The 22,630-nt window shown below is 35.6% G+C and overlaps 1 protein-coding gene across 1 annotated transcript; it reads left to right on the forward strand.

Annotated features, from left to right (window-relative positions):
* Window positions 1–7,850: 7,850 nt before the first annotated feature.
* On the forward strand, window positions 7,851–8,784 carry LOC136837235 (uncharacterized). Its single transcript, XM_067101973.1, has 2 exons — window positions 7,851–8,080; window positions 8,400–8,784. Exons 1-2 carry the CDS (start codon window positions 7,851–7,853, stop codon window positions 8,782–8,784), a joined length of 615 nt encoding a protein of 204 aa, XP_066958074.1.
* The last annotated feature ends 13,846 nt before the right edge of the window (window positions 8,785–22,630 follow it).

Consider the following 22,630-nt stretch of genomic DNA (forward strand, 5'->3'; position numbering starts at 1 on the left):
CATTGTCAGTTTCATTCAGTGTTAAATGTGAATTTAAGAGTTCTAATCATCGTGTTTATTAATACTTTTCAAATTTTCCAGTCTTGTTATATTTGGAATGTGCAAATGTCGAAATAATGGTTAGTCAGTGCATGTTTCCCATTTTTAACCAGCTTATCAACTGTACCTCATTATTCTCGATTTATTGCCTAATTTTCTCACTGAATTATCGTTACTGGAGGTCTGTGGCTTCTGTAACGCTAAATAGGATTTCTTTTAATCCAAAGGATTTAATGCTATCATTTATTACTTTTTCACGCAGATGATGAATATTACCCTTAAATTTTTTTTAACAGCAAACAGATGTATTCATTAGATTTTTTTATATTGCATTTCTATCAGAGTGAAGCGGCATACTTTTCCGTTTTAGTTTTACTCGTATACAAATTTCTGCATTTGCAAATTTCTGTGTAAGGACTTAAGGAATTAATTTTAAAGTGGATGTCGATTGAGGACAGATTCATTACTTGATTATATTTACTTTTGTCACAATAACATGATTTGACAATGAACATGTCATAAAGGCATTACCTGTGAGGAAGTTAGAGTTACGTCCATATTCATCCGATTCACACGGAAGAAATCAGGATACAGTGACAGCGCTTCAAGCAGTTTCAATGGGTACTTCGTGCTTTAGTTAGTAATGTTATCATGATATGCCATGGGTAACGGCGATGTCATTTTAGCCATGTAGTGGCCACTTCTTTGTTTACTGACTGCTTTCATTATTTTAAGGAAAAGAAATTAGTTTGTATAGCAAGATATGTATATTTAGGATACTGTATCTGTTCCCTTACATTCTGTTCTATATACTGAAAGGTTCAAAACTCCGGGAAGTAAGATTTTTATTTCCGTTTTCACTAGTTATAATGGCACTTTTGGTATGGTTTCTATTTGGAGGGGGCCATACATGAGGCTGATGAATACATCTCGTAAGTGCAGATTTTCCTTGCTTTTGATTTTTGTTTTAAACTATCTTGCCCATTTATCTGGATATCGACTCATTTTCTTATTCCTCACATACTGCTTAGCTGATATGTTGTTAGCAAGTGTTAGTGCATTAATGTGTTAAGGTCAGTGGCAAGGCTTTAGTTTTAGTGACAACCCTCAATATTGATTATGAGGCAGCAACACCAGTCCACCGTATGTCATTCTTTGGAACAGGCACTGTATTACTAAGCTTGTGCTCATCTGCAAAGATACTACGTAAATATATAAATCTGCACAGTCTACTAATCATGGGAGACAACACACTAGAAATTTTTTTTAAAAACTAAGGGAAGAAACCATCCACCCCAGCTATCAAGATAATCCAGAATTTTCGTAACATCCTTAGAGTGAAATGCAATTTTTGTAAGAACAGGTTCAGGATGAGAAATATCAGGGAGAGGGACATCCCTAGCTGCTTGCTCGATGAAGTAGTTCAGCCTTTTCCCAAGGGCCAGTAACCAATCTGCCATCATCTGTTAGTAGTGGTGGAATGGAAGACGAGGCCCGACCCAAAGATAGATGATGCTAATTTGGTCCACCACAGATGAGGCTGAATAATTCCTTCAAGTATCTTCTTCAAGGGATAATTGTAATTTCTCTCGACTGTTTGGTAAGTTCTATTCACAGCACGGCGAGACTCAACAAAAATAGTGTAATTTTAATATGAACAATTTTGTCTTCATTTGTTGAATTTTGTCAGTTTGTCATAGTAAGCTCTTCCCCATGTATCATCAAACCATGGCTGGTCTTTTGAATTTGATAACCTTTCTAGGGACATATCTTATTAAAATGACGATCAGCAATTCATTTAATTTCCTCTTGGGATCAGGATCTAATATAGCATCTGAAATATTAAGTGCCTGACAAGCTTCAATAATGTGATTCCAGTTGGCTCTAGATTTCAGCCAGGCCATTTTTCCAGTGGTGGTATTAGGAATATAGGGATTGCCAGATATGTCCATCTCATTGGCGCAATGATCACAAATTTACTTTAGAATTAGAAAAAAGACAATGGCCTCCCTTTCTTAGATGTTTTAATACACAGAGAACCATTTCAATGCAAATTCAGTATTTATAGGAAACCAACCAACAACTTAACTTAAAGGGGGATGGGGTTGTTTGTTTGTGTACAGAATCCATGGAGGGTTCTTGGATAACAACCATAACATAACCAGAGATCAGTGGAGATTTGTGGAAGACAAAGCGCATCAGTGACATTTGTGACGGAATTTGACAAAGGTCCTTCGCCTATGCTGTGTTGGAGGTGGTGATGGTGTTCGCGCATGTTTTTTCCAGTATTCAGTTGAAATGTACTTTCTGCTTATATTAGATGTTTCATTATTCCTGTAAAGTATTATATATAATTATTATTTTTTGTCACATGCAATGCGACATTTTTATATTCACAGATATCATCTTTACCTCTCTTAGTAGCTGATTGGTTATAGTCGCTATTTTCGTTGTTTCCCAACCAAGAGGCTGTTCGAATCCAGCTGGTCACAAAGCAGTTATCACATATGAATCCCTTGGGTGTAAGTTATTCCCGAGGTTCAGTAAATTTGATATTAAACGAAATTTGTGGTTTAATAATGTGAATAGTGTGTGTGTGTGTGTGTGTGTGTGTGTTTGTGTGTGTGTGTGTATATATGTATAATGTTGAAAATGAAATTGTACTAATTGCTTTTTTTTTTAACATTCCAATAAGGGGAAGAGATGTGTTTATTTCGTTGATGATGCCCTGTATAACATAACGGCTCTTTTATGGAATAAGAATGATAAAAGTCGATGAAAAATAAACGCTTTTTAAAAGCAGCTGATACAGTAACGCCAGTGTTCAAGATATTTGAAATAACAGGATTTCCTTTCTCCGGCATCATGAAGCATTATGACAGCGCAGGACAAGCTCAAAACTTTTATAAATTTAATTTATTCTGTCTAACAAAGACTGCGGCAAACTTTTGTATGCATGGCAAGTGTTCCAGCAGGAGATAGAGTATACTCTTTCTTATATTTGATTATTCTTACAGAGAAATGCGAAACTTCCAACTTTAAATCATTCAACATTTTGGCGGCCAAAGATATATGGTTATATTCGTGCAATTAGGTAGCAGTAGAAGAAAATTGGTTAAGGGACGTTCGTAACTACAAAAGAAATTGTTAATCAGAGTTGTTCTAAGAAAATTTGTTTACAATTTCACCCCGTTCAAAGAGGAACAAGAACATCATTGCTAGTTGTAGAATAGCGAACAACCAGTCATGTAAAATGACCGAAGCTGTCATCCTGCCGATCGCTTCCGGTCATCAGAGGAGTCTTGATACACGGTCTGGGAGTAGGTAATGGGCTGAGCTAATTACGGCACTGTTCCTCTGCGACTCCTGTAGAAGATATCGGTATTGGATTTCCGTCGTTAACAGCAATCGACCGTCGATCCTCGATTGGCAAGTCAAAGGGCTTATAAGAGGGTCTGTTGACATCGACAAACGTTTGCCAACGTTTCCTTCATTTCTCGGTGTCCATTTTACTGGATGTTTGAGTTTACATACTGATGAAAGTTGCAGTCTTTGGGCCGGATGAAGTTTGGATGATGATCAGTATTACGGGTATGAAGTTAAATGGTGAAACAAATTAGATGACGCTTTTAATCTCTCTCTCTCTCTCTCTCGTTTAATAGTCCATCATCCTGCCAGAGCATACACAAATATGATACCGTCATATAGATTAAATGAAATTCGTCGTTTTGTTCTCTTTTGGGATTAAACTCGTGAGAGAGAGAGAGAGAGAGAGAGAGAGAGAGAGAGAGAGAGAGAGAGAGAGAGAGAGAGAGAGAAAAGGATCATTTATGTAAATGGTGAAACATTTATTAAAATATTAAAACCTTCTATATAATGTTAGCAAGAGCTCCGATTTTGAGTTTCGTATAAAGAAAAGGTCATTTCATGGTGAATAAAACCAGTTTTACCTAGGAGATTGTGTCCCAAATACTAATTCATTGTTGGAGTAGCCATCTTCTTTAACTCTCCAAGAGAAGCTTTGTCGCTGGCGCTCTATTCTGCCTCTAATCATCTTTGTGTTGTCACTAAAACGCCTAGTCAGATTGTTATTGTTGTTATCGTTATTAATGGTGATGTTTTAATCCATTAGTCATAAGCATTACTACTATTGTCTTTGTTGTTGCTGTTTTTGTCTTTGCATTAGGATGGTTTATTGAAATAAAAGTCTTTATTTCCTGTTGGACGATAATTCACTCAGAAAAGCACGTTCATATACAAGAGACGGAAGAAATAACATTTGTGCAGGTCTCACTTTCTTGAGCATTGTTTTGGGCGTTTTTAAGTGACGGGAGGAGTTTCACTTTTTATAAAATAAATTTGTAATATAGTTGAAATTAACGTATAACCCTTTGCCTACTTGTTATTATATATATAAGATTTTATTTTTCTCATGCTTACAGGTTTCGTAATAGAATTCTGTGTACATTATGTATGGAATGTTTTTCAGATGTTCATCAAGCCAAAGGGTAAGACAGACAAGCACAAGTGAAATTCGTAACTGCTATGGAGGGTTTGTAACTGTCAAACATTATCCTTATAACGAGGTCGAGCCCAAAAGCCTCTTTCATATTGAGAGTTGTCCAAAATGCTATGGTTGCTTTTCTAGGACGAAGAGGGAAGGAAACCTGGCTGTCATGTGTCTTCGTACAGTCTGTCATTTAACTGCATATTGATAATGCTAGTCATTTGAATTGTTTACGCTTTCCGATAACAAAATTTTCACCTGCAGCTTATTCAACGGTTATTTTATTTGTTTTGTTTCAAGGAAAGGCTACAAAACTTCGGCATAATTCGTAACACATGTCTGTTGTTGTTTAGGGTAAGATCAGTTGCGGACGTTTTGGGTGAAATAGTCCATTTGCTTATTCTTGCTGCTTTCGCTCACCGTTTTATTATCCAGCCTGAGGAACACAATTATTCAGTACAGTCTCTCTCATATCCCAATGCATTGCTTAATCCCTTTATGAAATGACTATGACAATTGGTATACACTGTTCACGACAGTTCTTTGTAAATTCTTTGTTTCTTGGTAGTAATTGTGAAACGCTAAACTTTAATTAAAAAAAAAATCTTCTTCCACGATTATTCCTTTTTTGTTTATTACCATTATCATATTTTGTTTTCTTATCGATGGATTACAGTGGTAAAACAATTTTTTAATTTTTTCAGCGATACGACAAAAGTCAGTATTGCACAACTGATGTTAAAAGACAGTAATGACTAATAGTGCAATTCAGCAATTATTGTACTTCGATGGCATAGCTGTTATGGCATCAAAGTTCTTGACAATCAAGTTCTTGAAGAGAATAAGTTAAGAAGGACGAATAATCGGGATAAAAACGAAGAACGAAAATGAACGAATAAACGACACTCTCTTGGCTAACGGTTTGTAATCCGAGCACAATTTCGCGATCGTTCAGATAATCGTATTGAGGTCATCATTGCCATCAACCTCAGGAAAGGACATTAGAAGAGTTCCAACCAGTGATCGACCCAGTGAACTATTATTATTATTATTATTATTCAACATACGGGAGGAATCAGAAGGCATCTATTAGATAAGCATACACCCAAAACATTGATTTTATGATTTTTAGGCTGCCACTCAGGCACTGGTGCATTTCGGCCATTCAGCGCTTGAGACGGTGAAGAGAGAGTGGTTGGACAGCAAGATAAAGACATCATGAAAATAAAGGATATGAAGCACAGTGATCTAAAAGTTGGGCCTTGGAGAAACCCCCCCGGTTGCACTTATAAGTAAGAGTTAGAGAGGCTGGACAGCAAGATTGAAGTAAGGAAGCGAATGGAAGTAATGTAAAAAGGCTTAAAAGAGGGTGCATCAAGGGGTTGAAGGGCCGCTGGAAATGCCTACAGTTGATCACATGAGGAGAACCAACGGCTCTGAAAGAATAAATGCCCTTATGTTTAAAAATAAAATAAAAACAATGAAATTCAATGGTCAGGCCTGAACGAATTGATGAACATTAATCTAACAAAGATAAATGCTTACATGCGTAAACAGTTGCTGAAAATAGTAACACGAAAATGACAAGGTAAAGTCTCACAGCTCTTCAGTGTAACTATACAGCTTCTTGAAGTTTTGAATATCTTAAAAAGACAGTTTCAGGTAGAAAAATATGGTTTTCTATTAACTGCTTTTCAAACTAGTAGTCGTTATGTATACATTCCGAACTTAGGCGATGCATTGGGCCTTAATGAACAGTCGCCAAATTTCTTTTTTTTTTAATTTTCTTTTAGTTTTTCCATGTAGTAATCAAACAAATTGCCATCAACAACATCCTTGTATATTGCCCTCGTCTAAGTTTTTTTTATAGTCAGACATTGATGCATTACCTACTATGAGATTCAGAGGCGTCGTGCACGGTTTTTATTTTACTCCTTATCAAAGAATCAGATGAAGGTGAAAGTTGGCATATTAATATTTCACAACCATACAAATATATCGAGAAATATATCTAGTAATGAAATTCGATAGTTTTCATTTTTATAAAGTAAAATTGGTTTGCCAATGCCGTATCCAGGGATATACGTGGCAAGGATCCTCAAACGTTTATGACGTAGGTAGAGTAAACAATCTATGACAATTTAGTCCCGCCCATAAACCTTACAAACTCATTCACTTGGTTTCGTCAGCTTTAAACCCTTACCTGTCAAAAGATCAAAGAATGGCTAATAAGATTTGGAATTGTCCCTGTGGTTGCAAAACTGCATTTGCCTTGCGGCTTGCAACCTTGTATACGGGAGAGAAAACCGTGGTAGTACTTACTACTCCTTGAACAGGTAAGAAATCGATTTCAGATTACGTAATTACTTCCAGTCTGATTTTTATTTTGCGAAAAAAAATATAACTATTGCAATGCCTTTTGAATTGTGAACATTTCCATTGAGTACCCATTATGTAGTGAAGAGTGTAAAAAGGATTGTTCAGTCTTTATAGAATTATTATTGTTCTGAGAAGATTTTTGGGAAAGCTAAATACAACCAGTAATGTATTCAAGTTATCAGTACAGCAATGGACCATCTGATTTAAGATTTGTTGTTTTCCATAATCAATGTATAATTGCTTTAATATATATATATATATATATATATATATATATATATATATATATATATATATATATATATATATATATATATATATATATATATATATAATTATATATATTCTTTTCTGTCCTTTAAGGCCTTATGACCGCGTTGGACAAGTTTTGGGCATGACTGCAGGGGCAGTAAGGGCCAAAGTCAGCCTCCGTACCTCCAGTTCATGTCATTCACCATCGTCAGTAACACCAGTTTCATCAGCACCATCCGCCTTTGATAACTTTACTGTTGGTGCGATTCGTCGCTTTATCCACAGAAAGTTTGATGAGAAGGAGTATTTTACGGTTGGCTCTCTAACAATGGACCTTAAAACAGCTGGCATTATCTCAGAAAGGACATCACCGAGTTCAGTAATCCGCCTCCTGCATTCTCTGGGATTCAAGTATAAAACTACACAACGGAAAATGTATGTGAGGAAGGAGTCTCTGGATATAATTTGCCGTCGAATTAATGCTCTACGGGATCTACGACGCCTCAGGGAGGACGGAAGGAAGGTGGTGTACGTTGATGAAACTTGGTTCACCACTAGAATGACCCATAGCAGGGAATGGGCAGACACCACGCAGGATATCACCAGTCCTCTTACAGCCGTCAGGTCCCTCCAGGAGAAGGTGAACGATTTGTGGTGGTAGCTGCTGGCACCAATGAAGGCTTCATTGAAGGCTCGTATCTGTGCTACCCCCGCTAAGTCCAATCAAGGAGATTATCATGGCGAAATGAATGCCAAATTGTTCGAACAGTGGCTTACGACACAGCTTCTACCGTTCCTCCCAGAGCCATCGGTTCTTGTGCTAGATAATGCACCATATCACAGCACACTAACCGAGGAGAGTCGATGCCCTACGTCAGCAAACAGAAAGGCGGATCTCGTAAGGTAATTACAATAAATCACAATATATATATATATATATATATATATATATATATATATATATATATATATATATATATATATATATATATATATATATATATATATCATCATGAAATACGTATACACACGCATTAAAGTTAATGACTTGACTGGAAATTTCATATGATTCAATATTCTATTAACTGTGTGAAGTCAGTAAATTATTCTTGATGGAAACAATATCAAATCATAGTTTAATGATACAGTAATAACGGTATGTAAATTAGCATTCTATGGTCTATTTCCACTCTAATAATGATTAATTAACTTTTCTCGACAGGTGGCTGGAGCAGCGTAGGATATCGTTCCCACCTTTGGCCACAAAATCTGAGCTGTTGCTCGTTTGCCAAAAGAATCGTCCGGAAAGGAGATATGTGGTGGATAACATCATCCGGGAGTGGGGCCACGAAGTTGTGCGCTTGGCACCCGCTCACCCAGAGCTCAACGCCATTGAACAGGTGTGGGGTCATATGAAGAGGCAAGTGCGTTCATCGCTCCGTCGATTTACGCGGTCTGACTTGCAGGCCAGGTTGGAGGAGGCAAGGCTTTCTGCTACCCCGGAAGTGTGGGCAGGAGCAGTTAGACAATCACGTCATTTTGAGGAGGAGTACTGGGAATTGGACAACATCCGGGAGACTTACGTGGATCAGTCATCATTAATTTAGTCAGTGATGATGAGGATGATGATGATCTTTTCCTTGATAGTGATGATGATTGTGATTTGTAAATAGATTATGAATAGTTTTTGGTGTTTCATTTGTACATTTAAAGGGAATTACAAATACACAGAGTAAAAAAGTAAAATACATTTCATTTGAAATATTTTTAAGATATACCCACACCAATAGTAACAATGATAGAGGAAAAAGGGAACGATGGCAACCCTTGTTCCCCTCAGAGTCATCGCTGATTTCCTCAGGTCAGCTACGTTTCCTAGATAATCGGTAATTATATATGCTTGAGGGTGACTGGAACTGGCATGTCTACCCATTGTCATGCCCTGTCACCCATGAATTAAGGATAAGTAAAATGAAATAAGATAAAAGGCTAAAAGAAAAATTTAAAATGAAAAACGAAATGAATAACGAAACTCTAAATACCAAAAAATAAAACAAAACATTCGCTCGCACGTTCTTTCTCAGGTTTGTGCCATATAGTACTGTTTCATAAGGGTAATAATGCTCAGCTCCATCGCCAATAGAAATGATGATTTTTATTACAATAAAGTAAAACATAGTTACATATAGATAATAAATCGAATATGTGATGTCCAAGGCTATAACGGTATGAACTTTCATTTATTTGCCTGGATGAGAACTGCTGAAAACTTACCAAAACTTACGACATTTCAGTCACTGCTTCTTTGACAGGACTCCTTCCCCTGAATGCATGAGTTTGTTCCCTCATTTGCAATACTGCATATTTAACTTGAAAATTACTTTATACATTTCTCAAATGAAAACCCGGAATTCTGGGAGGCCAGGACCCATTACACAATAAAGAAACATTTGCAAAGTCTTTATGAATAGCTGAAAGATTCTGATGTGGGCGGGGCATCTATGCTGCCGTGGAAATACAGCAATAGTGGTAGTAATAGTAGCAGAATGTATAATTTTGGCCTTCAGGTTTATTTATTTGATCATTGGTGATCATTTAGCATCTTTTGCAACTACTTGAGAAATGTATTTTCATCGTCAGTAATTCAATTCTTAAACTTCATGAGATAATTCAGTATTATCCTGAATTATGACGTAGCTTAGAGGGTGGAGCCATTTGTAACGTCACAGGTAAACGTCATTACTGTCTTCTAAGCCATGAATGACTTTTTAATGTCTCTGACTACAGAAAGTGGTGTGTTCTTCTATGATCAGCTAAAACTATAAGTCATAGGTACAAGATGATGTTAGAAAATAAAATGTATGGTTGTGAAATATTCATATGCCAACTTTCACCTTCATCCGATTCTTTGATAAGGAGTAAAATAAAAAAAACCGTGCACGACGCCTCTGAATCTCATAGTAGTATCTTCTTCTTTTTCTGTTAACGTGCTTTTATTCCCATTTTTGTATGGGGTACGCACGATGCCTTCTTTTGAAGGACTTTTTGATTTGGCTTTTGGGGTAGACCTGTGGTCTCGATCGGCTGCCCTAGTATATTATATAAAAATAATGAGAAACCGAAAAAGAAAAAGCATTTCTAAGAGTGTGGCTTGCAGAATGATTGTAGAAAATGAATTCACAGTATATTGCAAGGGTGTTACTTTATTGAAGAAGTTCATGCTGTTTATTTTGGGATTTATAAAGCACCAAGGCCCTGTGCTCATACGATATCTATTTTATTGGCAGGACTGAAAATGATTTTGGTTCCTGAGTCGCCGAAATATTACACTGATATAACTAACACAGTAGAATCAGAGTTCAAAAGTCACCAGTGTGGTTTGTAGGATCCTGAATTCGAAGATGGGTGAAAACCGGTCAGCGATACTTCTGTGCTCTTTAATTGTGAATACCGATGTTACATTCAAAGCCTCAGAGAGTATATATGTAGTACATATACATCACATAATGGCAGATTTCTTATTATAAACAGGTAGCCACCCTTGACTAGTATCAGTATTATTACCTTATTCTGTTTTCAGAGTTTGATTTTGTATGCATAACAGTCAACGCCGTTTCAAGATTTTTGTAAATGCAAGCACTGCTTGAGAAATTATCAAATAATATCATGAGATTTTCATGTCCAAGTTAGTGTCAATATTGGTGTAAATTTAAGAGTTGAGTTAGTCCTTGAGATATTTGCTTCATCTCCATAGCCAGAATTAGGCAGTGGAAGTTAGTATCTACTGTTCTCTATTAAATGGTGAATTACAACCGTGGTCAGTGCAATCGATAAAGAAGGAACTGGTGTGACTCGGTATGTATTAAAATTTGCAATAATAATCTGTTGACTCGTTAACGCAACAGCGTGGTCATGGCCCCACAGATCTGTAAAATACGAATTAACATTCCAACCCTGACAGGCCGAGTCAGTCATAAACTGTAAGCCGGCCAAACTAACACCTTTAACCAGTAGTGGTGAGAAAGAGAAAGGTTCCCCCTTCGATATTAATATACTTTTGTGTTAGTTGTAATATGACGATTGTTCACCATCCAAGGAAATTCCAGTACCCAAAATTTGCAGTATTAGTTTACCCTTTTAAAATGCAGCGTCTTTAATTCACTTCATTGAATTATCCTCACTAGAATATTATGTAATCGTCCTAGTTGCACGCTGCAGCTAGGCTTTTCTTCCAGGTCCTCACTCTGTAATGTTGTTGTTTAGTTCAGTTTGATTGCGATACATTGTCCCAAAGAACATGTGGTAGGATTCCCAATGAAGTGCGAATTGATGGTTGTCAGAGAATCGTTTGGTTTGCACATCTGGCGAATGATGAAATAGCTTGTCTTTATATTAGGCTCTTGGTGTGCATATTTTATTTCTGGGCCCGTATTATTTGTTGTCCATTAGTTAGCTGGTTGTTCGTTTTGTTCCTGGAATGCTCAAAAACTTGCTTTAAACAGTATATCTCCTCTTCAGTTTTGTTCAGCAATTTCATGTGAAGGAAAGCTTCTATCTTTGATTAATTTTGTAGATTGTCACGTTGATGAAAATAATATGAACTGATTAATTTTGTAAATTGTCACGTTGATAAAAATATGAACAAAGCTAGTGAAAGTTAATCCATGAAAAATATCTTGAACTCGTAAATTATTACAGCAATCCTTGTACTGTAATTCCACTCAGGATCCATACATCAACTCTGGTTCCACTAGTTAATAAATAGCAAGGCGAAAATCAGATTCTACATTAACCTCTTCATATAGCACTGTTAGAGGTGAACCATGATATGATAAGAGAGACACTAGAAGCCATTACACCATATACAGCATTTCCAACATGTTAGTGTTTGGTTTTGGCTTTTCAGAGTATCACCCGAACATGGTGCTAAAACGATTTAACACTGTAACCAAATTAGGAATTGGGTCTGGAGGTGGCCACTCTTACCCACCGCCAGCTTAAAAGAAAACAAAACCGTTACACTGAGGTCTGGGCTGAAATTGAGTGATCAAGAGAATTTGGCATGAATCGTTGAGGCCTGTGATGGCTATGTTCACTTTCGGAGAAAAATGTCAAGAAAGGAATCCAGAGCACCAGAATGCCAAAAAATAAGGCTAATAAAAGACACTGAACCAAGTCTCTGATAAGAGCTTTTCATTCACATGCATAGATAACCATAATAAATATGCACAAAAAGTGAATAATTTAAACATTTGACAAAAATGAAATTCTTTTGTATTCGCCATTGCTGGTAAACACTTACCTGTCCAGTTCAAAGCAAACAGAGTAAAAGTTCTAGTAAGACTAGGCACTTGTAGTTTAATGTGGAATATCTTTCATTCTTTAACACCTGAAGGTAATGAATAGAGTAACTGATGGATGGCCAGTTACGAGTTATGAAAATATTTTGTGGTAATGGAGTTACGTTGGCCAAGTATAATATGCCCCTGCAAAAGTTCAGTCATAGTATTAAGTGTTTATACATTTAGCATTGCAAGACAAATGTGGCTTATTATCCCCTTAAATCGTTACACTTACGAATAAGCTAATGTAATATACATTCCTTTTAACATATCAAGTATAGATATACAATTCTGCAAAAATAGTGATCATCTTAGCAGTGTCGTTTTGTTTGTTTTATGTAGTTGCAAGCTTCATGATCTATACTTTCATTAAATTCATTACCATTCAGATATTGATCAAACTTTTTTATAGCAAAAAGTATAGAAAGTGATTTCCTATGGTAACAGAATACTTGTTTTCTCTAGACCTCAGTTACACACTAAAAAGCGACATAGAATATACCAATTGGTTTGGTAGTGTCAAGTGGTTGTAAAACATGATATCACCATGCACTTCTTAAAACAGTCAAAATGCCGCATGATGTTTTCTGTTCTAATTGTCTGTGCTCGAGTGCCTCCTATTAAAAGATGTTATATGAGCTTCGTTTGGGTTAAACCTGTTACCATACTGTCAAATGCAAAATGGATCACAGGTCCCTTTTGTAGGTACAGGGATTTTTTTTTTTTTTTTTTGAATCTAAAAAATTTAGTTTGTGGGAGTAAATCCCCTTTACCTAATGGCCATCTTTAAGTCTTTTCATTAGTCTTTCGTAACTGGGAGTTTTAGATACCAGTCCAAGCGGCATTCATTTTGTTTTATGACACCTGCTGTTTGTAACAAAAGTAGTCAATGGCAGATAATATTTTTCTGTTGCATTTTATCCAAAAGTCCTTTCTGAAATGATCTTTTAAGAAATTTTTTCCTTTGAATTTAATTAAGATTGACTGGACTACCGAAAATCTAAGATAAATACCAGGCATTTTTATTAAGACCTTTGGAGCACGAAATTCAAAATGTCCTAGTATTCTTTATTTAGACTTGGACTGTACTTCCTTGTCTATGGCTTCTTTGGTAGAAAATAGTAAAGAATATTGATTTTCCCTTAAGGGGCCAATATCCACGAACTTAATTACATGTTTCACAAAGAAACCGCTGCCAAGTTGTGCTGAAATTCATAGTCACTAAAGGATTTAGCTCTTCAGTTTGTTGTAGAGAGATTGTGTAATCTTCTAATACAGAATCTGTACAAGATTCTCTATTAGAAGATTATAAAATTCTGAGTTGTTTTGTGTCCCAGTAACCCTCTCATCTGCATATCAATTTGTGAGATTTTCTAGACTTAATCCCTGATACAGTTTTCATATTTTATAGATTAAGACATAATAACTAAATTCTGTATCTTCACTTCATTTTGTAATCCTTTGTACTCACTTCATTTTGTAATCCTTTGTACTTACGTTCTCAAATATGAGGAAAGGAAGTTTTCTTAGTCACTACTTACCAGAATATGTAAAGGAAAGAACCAATACCTCATCTTAAACTTTTAGAGATTTTATTCCGTAGTTCTTTTTGTGCTGGTGGTTTAGACGTTTCTTTATTTTTATTTATTAATTTACTGGTTTTCTGGCACTATTACAAGGATCTGTACCACATGGATGAGCATGTTAATCCTTCTCCCCCTTAGTTCACGTGTCTTTAGGTAAATCATATGGATCTCAAACAATTTAGGTAAATCATATGGATCTCAAACAATTCACAGTAGTGAAAACAGACTGCTAGACTGAGGCACTTCCTTATATGGATAAAGGATCATCAGTTAACCTTTGTTGTTACTTACTTACATTAAACTCTTGGTTTATACCATAGGTCATAGAATGGTAATAGACTGACTGGATTCCTCTGTTAAATTAGAAGGAAACTATAACCCTTATTGCTCACGACTTATTATGGAAACCCTAAACTGTTAAAGTTTTCTAGAAGAGCTTCAGGATCTTTTTCCTTCTCAGTTTACTTCATGAGATTGCTTTAGTCCACCTAGTAGTATAAAATGTGATTGCCTAAGTCCACCTAGCGGCATATAAGCAATACAGAGCCAATTAGGTCAGTCGCCCTTTGGAGTATGTTCATCACATTAAAGAATTTGTTTTTCATAGTCTTAGTTGTTGTAACCTTTGAGGCAGTTCATTTAGAAACATAAGGCCAGTGAATCCTTTGCACAATCTGGTTTCCTAAGACCTCTCATTAAGAACCTATTAGCCAAAGTTAGCAGTCTTCTAAAACCAGGTGCCAGTAATTGCTTATTTTCCTTATGCTTTTAGTTGGAAACTACTCTTAACAAAATATAGCCGTCTGTTGGACACTTCACTCTCATTTTACAGATTGTACTCACTGATTAGTTGCGGAATGCTTCTTAGGTAGCTAATTTCCTTTGTTAAATGATAAGTAATCTACAATGCTTTATCGCTCAGAACTTCTCCTTTGGAAACTGTAGACTAGTGGAGACCGTTAAAAGAGCTAGGTCCTTTCTGCTTCATTTTCATTTTCTACAATACAACATCGATGTTCAGTTCTCCAACATACCCCGTAGGTGGGGTAGTGCCATCAGTGCACCTCATGCACTGTATGCGTTACTTAAGGTTCTTTGAAGCATGCCTTTGGCCCAAGCTGCAACCCCTTTCGTTTCTTTTACTGTACCTCCTTTCATATTCTCTCTTCCATCTTACTTTCCACCCTGTCCTAACAATTGATTCATAGTGCAACTGCGAGGTTTTCCCCGTTACACCTTTCAAACCTCTTACTGTCAATTTCCGTTTCAGCACTGAATGACCTCAAAGGTCCCAGTGCTTGGCCTTTGGCCTAAATTCTATATGCAATTCAATTCAGTTCCAAGTTAAGGAATAAAAGACAGTGTACACTTGTTTTTGAGCAGAAAAAAACTTGTAGGGCCAGCTAAGACAATAGCTACCTTTGGAGAGGTTTTCCCGTTAAAAGAGTGCTTTCAGTAAGTAACCTTAGCATCTCTACCATTAGATAGTTCATTGGTAAACAGCAAAGCTGTGACTTCATTTTCTAATGTCTAAAATGACCCAGACCAATATAATTCTGTCAAATGGCAACAGTTTTCTGCATTCGTAAAGGCTTCCTATTAAAAACCCATTAGCTAACTTTAACAGCCTTTAACTTCTAAGACCAGGCACTAAGAATTGTTAATTTTCTTTACTGTGTTTGTTGGAAACTACTCTCAACCAAAGATCTTCGGCCGTTATAGAGGCGTTAATCTCATTTTACATATTGTAATCAGTGATTAGTCACAGAGTCTGGTCTGCTTCCTGTTCTCGTAAAATAACATTTTCCTCTGTGTTTGATGAATCCCTTACTTCGATCTTGTCAGTAGTTTTTTGAGTTGGAGACTTGGCATTGTCAAGAACTGTAATGTCTACTTGTTATTTGCTGTGGAGTCAAACAATCTCAGAAATCCTCTGAAGTATTTTATTAAGGGAAATTCAAGGAAATTATTTAACACCATATTTGCATACCCTGTTAGTCCACATATGGTCTTCACAGTGAAATGTAGTCTCTATGTAAATCTTTGACAAGAGGCAGATTTGCATGAAACTACTGTATATATTTCTCTCTCTCTTTAATGTCCTCGTAGTTGTGACACCAGCAAAACTTCAGTCGAACAGTAAATCAATCAATCTATCTTTATTATAAGTTCAGGCTGTTTGAATTCATATTTAGCCACAATGAAACAACAACTAGGGACTCGCAACACTTCATATACATTCACTAACTCAGTTTAACGAACCTAAGATTACAATCAAAGTGATCTGTTTGTGTTGCATACTCTCCCAGTGCCTGAGTTTTACTTTCCAAGGAAACCAACCTTTTTAGATAATTATGGGCTGTAACTCTCCTTTGCCCGCCAATACGCTTATCTGTTTTTTGATAGACGTTCCAGACACCTGTGAGTAGAAGATTGATCCAATTCATACTTTTTGCCTCTTTTTTTTCACGAAGCTTCATCATCTTGAGTATTAAATCACCATTTGTTGCTAACTGTTTATATGTGTACCCAGTCCTTTCAACAAAAATAAAGGCCTTCAATATTAAATAAAAAAAGAGCAGCATTACTACAATATGTATATATGTACAGTATGTGTGTGTGTGTGTGTGTATATATATATATATATATATATATATATATATATATATATATATATATATATATATATATATATATAAAAGAGCAACATTACTACAATAATATATATATATATATATATATATATATATATATATATATATATATATATATATATATATATATATATATATATATATATATAATGCTTATTTGTGGTACCACAAACAGCGTGAAAAAATAATGAACGAGATAAACGAAACGAAATTTATATTCTCTGGCAAACCTGAACTCAATAAAAAAGGAAAAGATTCGCTCCAGAAATTCGCTTGATAGAAATATGCACTCTGAGAAATTGTTGATATATATTTTATATCATATTATACAAAATAAAAAGGATAGCAGATTAAAAGGCACTTTACCCTTTACCTGTGAGATTTCCAAAAATAAAAATGAATGTACACACGAGGAAGGGTGTACTGTTTGGATTTATATGATTCTGGTGAAATGCCGCCGGATCTTGTATGAATAATGAATTATTTATGAGAGCTCCATGATGTTTCCTTGAATTTGAACGCTACCGTATTAATAATTTTAGATTCTTTATGTGAATGTTGGATTTTGACAGCATACTGTATGATGTTCAGCATCTTAAAAATCTCTTCGCTCACGGCCCTTGAATGGAGCACGTTATTATGGGATTCATTTTTGCCACAGCTGCTGCACTTGAGGAGTTGCAAGGTAAATTTGAAATGAATAATTTCTGTTATCCTTGATTAAAGTGCTGATTCGTTTAGTTTCGCTGTATTTCCGTGTGTGGAATCATTTATAAAGTTTTTATCCTGATGATATGCACATAGGTTTTATAATACGTTGCACAAAATAGGTTTTATAATACGTTACACAAAATAGGTTTCATAATACGTTGCACAGAATATTTTATTGAACTTTCAGTGGGACGTTATTTTAATTAGACCAGCGCTACCGATCGTGTTATCTCTGTATTGAAGACCGAGGCTGATACAATTGCACTTAAAAGTGTTCCAGGTTAATCAGTGAAATAACTGCTTAAGTGGAAAATTAACCTTGCTATAAGAACGATGGGGTTGAGCCTTCAAAGTCTAATGTTTTGTAGTTCCAAGTTCATTTGCCTATTTCCCCCTGCGGGGGCGCGGGTTTAGTGCCGTCAGTGCACCTCATGCGGTGCAGTGTAGGCGTTACTTATGGTTCTTTGCAGCGTCCTTCGGCTCCTAGCTGCAACCCCTTTCATTCACGTTACTGTACCTCCTTTCATATCCTCTTTCTTTCATCTTACTTTCCACCCTGTCCTAACAATTGATTCATAGTGCAACTGCGAGGTTTTCCTCCTGTTACACTTTTCAAACAATTTTACTGTCCTAAAATCTGTATTCTGTATTTTATTTGTCTGTATCGTTGGTCTTTTGCATCGTCAGTATTATATTGTTGCAGACATTTTTTAAAAAATGAATGTGGACGCCTAGAAGAGGGAGAGATCGATCTTAGTGTAAGGTAGGGGTCGCGTGTCAGATGAGTCGCCTTCGGTTCAGTCAAGATGAGATACAAAAAAATAAAGCACCCTAACTATGACATCATTGTTAATAACGCGGATGGACAACACCAGATGTGAAATGCGTTTTCTCATCAGATGAAGCATGAAATGCTACTAGTACCCAAAATAGTGAAAAATCATAATAAAAAAGAACAGGAAGAATGCTGAAGTTTCGGAATTTTCTGAAGACAGGAGGGCCATTCCATTTCCTTTTATCGGATATATTTCTTTCACTAGGGAATTGTTGTTTTTAAACCATATCACTGATGGTTGAACGAAGAACAATGATTAGAAGATTCCAGTTTAAAATACGGTTGGCGTTTTAGTTCTTTTGCCCTTAGCTTTAACGACGAAAATTCATCCATGAGAGTTCAAGGGTGACATCGGGAGCGTGTGAGACTGGTTAGTAACCAACTAAGAAATTAGGAGAGGAAAGGTTTCATTAATTAGTAAATAGGTCATTGGAAAAACACAGATTAATAACTGAGTGAGGCATTGATTAACAGGTGATACTAACATTCGTGTACCATTTCCCACACAGTGCAGCATTTAAAAGAGGAAACGTTTAAGTTGAATCTCTTAGAAGAAACTTGATGTGGAGGATCGAAATCCAGAATGTAATGTACATGCATAAATAAAATAAAAAAAGTTAAATGTGGCACAGATATTTCTGATAAGTTGTATCCGTCCGTAGCGATAAAGGTATTGATACCGTAATGACACTTCCTCCAAACTAAAGGGAAATTCAATACATGTAGACTTCATCATGGAATAGCATGAATATAGCGGCTGACATTGCAAGGAATTTCTTATTTTCTATTATGAACGTGATCATTATTGTTGCTAATCGAACGCTTATATTCATCAAAAAAAGTTGATAACATTATGATTAATTTTAAGTTTCGTAATATATGGGATATTTTTCACAACAAAGAACCACTGTCGAGTCTTGAAGTTATAATTGCATAGTAATGCATAGGTATTTCAACTCTTGTACTTATTCCTTTCAAATTCAGATTCTGATCGTAAAATTGAAATAAATTTCCGCCGCCATAAACTTGGCTATATATATTTGATAGTTTAACACTAATTTAGCAATTGCCATTTGTATGCTTTCAGTTATTAAGCCCCAAATAACTCATTAATACCTAGTTCACTGTAACTTGTGAATCACGGTCAAGTAATAGTGTTGGGTCTGTGGGTAACGGTTAGGGAAACATGGCTGACGTTTGCTTGAGTATTTTAAGGTTAATAGGATAAGTTAAACCAGCAACTTTAAAACTTTGTGTCTGCCCTTATACAAATATTCGAACCCATGTCTTTTAGGGTTGATGCATGGACTTTAGCAAATTTCATGCATTCGGCTAGAAAGAGGGATTCCTTCCTAATTCAGGTCTGTTAAATCGAATCGAAATTAACTCCTCTCCACCATGACTTAACATTAAGTGTGTATACGTGACTATATATATATACATATATATATACATGACTATTTATCACATCATATTCATATACAATCATAAAGCTATCCTTTATATCCAATTCATACCTCGGAAATAATATATTTTCATATATATTATTTTTTTAAGTTGATAATAAGTACATACACGGACGACATCAGGACTACAACGAAATCGGCCACAAGAGAGGCCGATTTCGTTAGCACACACACACATACATATATGAAAATATATTATTTCCGATATATATATTAAAGGACGTTTGTATTTCTGATTATATATATACATACATACACACACACACACACACACACACACACACACACATATATATATATATATATATATATATATATATATATATATATACACACACACACACACACACACACACATATATATATATATATATATATATATATATATATATATATATATATATATATATATATATATATATATATATATATATATATTTAAGTACAATAGTTTGTCGCTAATTTTGCACAAGATATTTTTATAATTTCATATATTAAGTTATAAATACCCAATCACCCATGAATTTTCTTTGTTTTAGGTATAATTGATATTTAGAGTGAATTATCACGCCAGGGAATTATCCTGTCGTGATATCCTTGCATTATAAAAGTCTTGAAAAATTAGTGACAAATTATCAGTCACAGGCACATGTATATGATAACACTAAACGTGTGCAAGTTTGTTACTGGGCTATCAGAGTAGAGATAGGGAGATTTCTATTTTAAGTACAGAATCGGAATCCGACGGGAATACGTAGAACAGCAATTTCGAAACCAAATCTTATTTCTCTTGATGTTTGTGCACGAAGCTATTGCCTTTGTACCAACCCTAAAAAGGATGGGTTAGTTTTCCGGTCGTAGTACTTGCACTGACCGTCTTCTTCTTCTTCTTCTTCTTCTTCTTTTAACGTGTTTTTTTCCCCTTTTTTATGGGGTAAGCACGATGCCTTCTTTTGAAGGACTGGAGTCAAATTATTTAGAAGGTACAGTAAATGGCCAAGTGAGGCAAAGTTAGTGACAAAGAGATATCATCATGAATTCGTATATATAAATACTGGGAAACGCAAAGTATTATATTTTAGGTTGATAACCACGTGTATTATCTGATGCTGTATTGAACTGAAATATGTACTGAAGCCGTGTATCACTGCTTTACTAGCTATATTTTTCTTACTTTCCATGACTGAAACAGTTTTGTTTTATTAAAAGCTTCACGAGCACATGAGTGAATTCTAGGGCTTTCTGGTGTGAAATTATTTTATTATAATATGTCTTTGTTCTTAACATGTGTTCCTTCTATCACCTCATGTTTCTACTATGTCTAAGACACGAGTCCATGTTCCATGAGAAATGGGAGGCTATTAACTGGTTCCTTGCGACTGTATGCATTTAGCAGAATACGGTACGTTTTCATGCAAGTATAACAAGTCTGTTTGTTTGAGAGAGAGAGAGAGAGAGAGAGAGAGAGAGAGAGAGAGAGAGAGAGAGAGAGAGAGAGAGCAGTCGATGAGACAAAATAGATAACTGCAGTGCCGGACTGATATCAAATTTATATGTTTCGCCGAATGCAGTGTATAGAGAGCATTTCATAAAAGAGAGTTGGAGCCCAGTTTTGAATATTTTGCTGGAGTGGGTGTAGAGTCATGGGAGGTGTAGAGGGTGTAAGTGTATGGGGGAAGTGTGGACTATGGTAGAAAGGGGCTGCGTTCAAATAGGCCCATTCGTATGCAACTATGCGGAGGGCACGTTCATGAAGTTCGGGAATGGACCCTTCCTGTGATATCTATGCTTATACATAGACTCATATTTCGGACTTCCATAACATTCTCTCTACACCCTTTGTATGGTTTGCTTGTTTTTTCCCTCTCCTGTTTACGACTTGCTCCAAGTAGTTACTCTGCAACATTTCAATATATATATATATATATATATATAACATTTCAATATATATATATATATATATATATATATATATATATATATATATATATATATAACACACACACATTAACCGGTGGGCGTGCGTATGAGTTTCTCTAAAGATGGACGAACAACCTAATGCATCCTAACCATACCTTGTTTTAACCTTCAAAATCCTACCATCCACCTTTCCTGGTATTGTAATTACACTATGATTTTTACACATTTCTTCCATCATCTTTCCTTAATCTTGACATACTTTTCAAATTCTAGCAAACTACATCTTCTCACTTGTAATCTCATCAACTTATGGTGTCTTGCCATGCTACTACCTCTTAATTGCTTTCTTTGCAACCTCAACAGCCACATACCAAGCTTTTATTAGATTTACAGTGTCGATTTTATCTTTCATCTCTTACATTTAATAAATCTTTAAAATAATTTTTGAAACTAACCATAATTGCATTGTATGCAGACAACATCCCTCCATTTGCAACTTTTGCTCTGAGATCCATTTGTTTATTACCCTTTATCTCGCCACTTAATTTCCTGTAGAATAACGTTTTATCCTCAAAGTTCTTGTTAAGCTCCTTCTTTCTGTTTCCATAATATTCCCTCCTTTCTCTCTTACCTTCTTGACTACCCTCGTCCCACCACTTGCTGTTTTTATTCCCTCTTTCCAACCTCTTTCGCTATTAATTAATTTTACATTATTCTTATCGACTGATTTTAACTCTGCGCCTTTAATTTTCTCCCTGTGTGCTCTCCGAACTTCCATCTTAAAACATTTGTCTGTCTCGTTACATTCATGGCTATATTCTCAGCCTTTATTTTCCAACATAATGTTTTATGTGTCGAAACTTTTCTCACCGTTACTTCCATCAGTCAGTTTACAAATACTTGTTCATAGCATTTTCTCTTTCTCTAGCACACTTGTGA

This window comes from Macrobrachium rosenbergii, chromosome 58, assembly GCF_040412425.1.
Source record: "Macrobrachium rosenbergii isolate ZJJX-2024 chromosome 58, ASM4041242v1, whole genome shotgun sequence".
NCBI lineage: Eukaryota > Metazoa > Arthropoda > Malacostraca > Decapoda > Palaemonidae > Macrobrachium > Macrobrachium rosenbergii.